The sequence below is a fragment of the Buceros rhinoceros genome, unplaced genomic scaffold (genome assembly GCF_000710305.1).
Source record: "Buceros rhinoceros silvestris isolate BGI_N320 unplaced genomic scaffold, ASM71030v1 scaffold1472, whole genome shotgun sequence".
NCBI classification, from domain to species: domain Eukaryota; kingdom Metazoa; phylum Chordata; class Aves; order Bucerotiformes; family Bucerotidae; genus Buceros; species Buceros rhinoceros.
The window spans coordinates 5,318-8,103 of record NW_010400438.1 but is presented as its reverse complement, the minus strand read 5'-3'; the positions used below and the strand labels follow the sequence as shown (position 1 = coordinate 8,103).

At 58.9% G+C, this 2,786-nt stretch overlaps 1 protein-coding gene across 1 annotated transcript in view; it reads right to left on the bottom strand.

Moving 5' to 3' along the window:
• SCUBE3 (signal peptide, CUB domain, EGF-like 3) overlaps positions 1 to 2,209 on the bottom strand; it is a gene marked incomplete at its 5' end in the record, with an annotated part of 11,056 nt that extends 8,847 nt beyond the window's left edge. Inside the window, 2 exons of the mRNA XM_010131835.1 lie at positions 409 to 531; positions 2,093 to 2,209. Coding sequence (XP_010130137.1) covers positions 409 to 531; positions 2,093 to 2,209 — 240 coding nt within the window. The remainder of the gene's footprint in view (positions 1 to 408; positions 532 to 2,092) is intronic.
• Between the last annotated feature and the right edge of the window lie 577 nt (positions 2,210 to 2,786).

Below are 2,786 nucleotides of genomic sequence, written 5' to 3'. Positions count from 1 at the left end.
GGCTGCGGTGGGGCACAGCTGGTTGCGCGGGCAGTGGTGGCTGCCAGGGCTGCTGGCAGGACTGTTCCCTGCACCTGGGCAGAGCTGCGTCCCAGCCCACGGGGCTGCAGGGGATGTCAGGACTCTCATCCCAGCCCTGAGTACGGCCAGAGGATTTCACCTCCGAAAGGCTTTAGCCCTGCCATGAGAAGAGTCCAAGAAATCCCCAGCTCGGGAGCAGGGCTGGGACGACAGCCCAGCTCTGCGCAGCAAAGCCCAGCCCCGAACACAGAGCCAGCCCCGATCCCCTGAAGGATGATTGTGGTCCAGAGGAAAGCAAAGAGAAATGAGCAACCGGGCCAGCACTCCCCCCGCACCACCGTGGGAGGGCAGGGAGAGGCGATGTCCCCAGGTGCCGCTGCCCCTCACCTTGGCAGTTCCTCTCGTTGATGAGCAGCTTGTAGCCCTTCTTGCAGCTGCACTCGAAGCTGCCCACGGTGTTCCTGCAGATGTGGTCGCAGCCGCCGTTGTTGAGCCGGCACTCGTCGATGTCTGGGGGACAGGGGACATGTGTCATGCCCTGGCTGAGATGCTTAGCCAGGGGAGAGGGGTTTTCCCACCTGGACCCCGTCCCCACCAGCAGCCAGCAAATGGAGGAAACCCTTTGGGGCCTGATGGTCACTGGGAGAACATGGCTGCTGGTTTCAACTGGGTGCATCTGGGGAGTTAATGCATGGCACTGGGGACACTGGGGACGGCCAGGGCTCCTGGGCTCAGCTCCTCTTGGAAGTTGTGCAAAACGTCTAATTTCTGCAGGTCACAGCATTCCCCAGAGCAGAGCCAGGAGCCTCTGAACGAGCCTTGCAGCTGGGAAAAAGCACCAGACCAGAGGTGCGGAGCCACAGGTTTGGACTGGGGCAACTTGTGGGGACCAGGAGCAGCAGGAAGGAAGAACGAAATGGGAGGGGAAACCCTTTCCTTCAACTGCCGCTCAACAACATAGATACTTCTCAACCCTCACCTCTTGCTCGCTGTCTCCTCCCTGCCATAACCAAAGCTAAAAATGATGATGCACAGTAACTGCAACAACCTGGAAAGAAGCTGGGATTTGGGGTTTTTGGCTGTTTTTTTCCCCATTTTTTCTACTAATCACAAAATTTACTGCTAGGAAATGGACTGTAAAATGGAAGGAGACCAGGAAGAGGCAGCTGCCTTCCCTGTCCCTCTGTCCCCCAGCACCGGGGCAGCAGCTCTGCCTCTCTGGGGCTGGGATTTTCTTTTTACGACTGCGAGGGAGCGAGCTGTAAACCAGCCCGCAGCCGTAATAAAACCTCCAGACACAGGGGACGTGGCTCTGGGTTATTGCACGTTCCTGGAAACTGCAGAACTGGAGAAGCGGGGCGGGGGGATGCTCTGATAAAATAAAATGAACAGGGGGGTTCTGGAGGCAGTCAGCAGGTAGACAGGCAGCTGGCAGCGCGACAGGCTTTCCTTTCAACCAGGGTCAAGTTCCTGGAGGTGCCGAAAGACACAACGCAGGCACTGGCCAGTCCTGGGGTCGTGGCATCCCCTTGCCCGGGGTGAGGGGGCAGGTTTAGGGTGTCTGGGGTAACCAGCCTGCACTGCTCCCCCTTGCAGAGGCGGGTGGATGGGGATGTTGGGGGGAGCGTGCAGGAGCATCCCATGGTGTCCTTCCCCAAGCCTGGACGTGGCTGGACAGTGACCACAGAGGGATTCGTGCATCTCAGATTCCCAGAGTGGCTGTGGGTCTTCTGCAGACCCAGCCCCTACCCATGGGGAAACTGAGGCAGCGGGGTAAAGTGAGGTGGGATGGGACCCCTCAAGCCTCACAAGTGCCATGCCATAGCCTCTGGCTCGACTTGACCCGCCTTTCCTCCTTCCCATAGGCTTCCCAGGGGAGAGGGGCCGACCCAGCTGTCTTTAGCAAGGCATCCGCCCACCAAGGATGCAAACACCAAGGGAGCAAATGCTGCGGGCGATGTCGAGCTGAGCTAAATCTGGGCCTTTTCTAAGGGCACCGAGGACACAGGGAGGGCTCTGAAGCTCCCGAGGGCGGTCAGGGAACACCCCGGCCCCACTCTCACCCACCTACCTTTGCATGTCTTCCTGTCGGGCTGCAGCATGAAGCCCATGGGGCAGCTACAGTGCACACCCGTGGCAGCATCGTGACACTTGCTGTCGCATCCCCCGTTGTTCACAGCACACGTCTCTGCATGGAGAGGAGAGAGAACAGCCAGGGTGAGCAACTGGTGTCCCCATGCCACCCAAAAGTCCCCATGCCACCCAGGTGTCCCCATGCTGCAGCCTGGCCGCTGCCTGGGGAGAAGCAGTGGTGGCAATTCTTCCTGCAGAGCCCACCGCAACCAGCCGTGGCTTTTCACAGAGCCCTGACGAGGTCATGGAGCCCCCAAATTAATAAACACACCCGATAAGGAGTGCGAGGCGATAACTCTTGGTGATGCCACAGCATCTTCTGCCTCCGCAGACAACCTGGCGCTTGTTGCCTTTCCCTCACCCCATTGTGCACCTGGGGATTTCAGAGGTGAAATAAAGGTGCCTGTGATTCATCCCAGGTTGCAGGCAGGAAAAACCACCCAGATTTTCCTGAGCAACTCTCCCATCTTCCAATAACCTGCTCTTATATACCAGAGGGTGTATGAGGCAGAGAGGGGAGTGGGGACAGCCCTGTCCCCTCATCAGAGGATGCTGCATCAATTGTGGACAGGGAGCAGAGCAGCACCCGGCCGGGCCAGGGAGGACACAGTCAGGGTTACAGGCAGGAATGT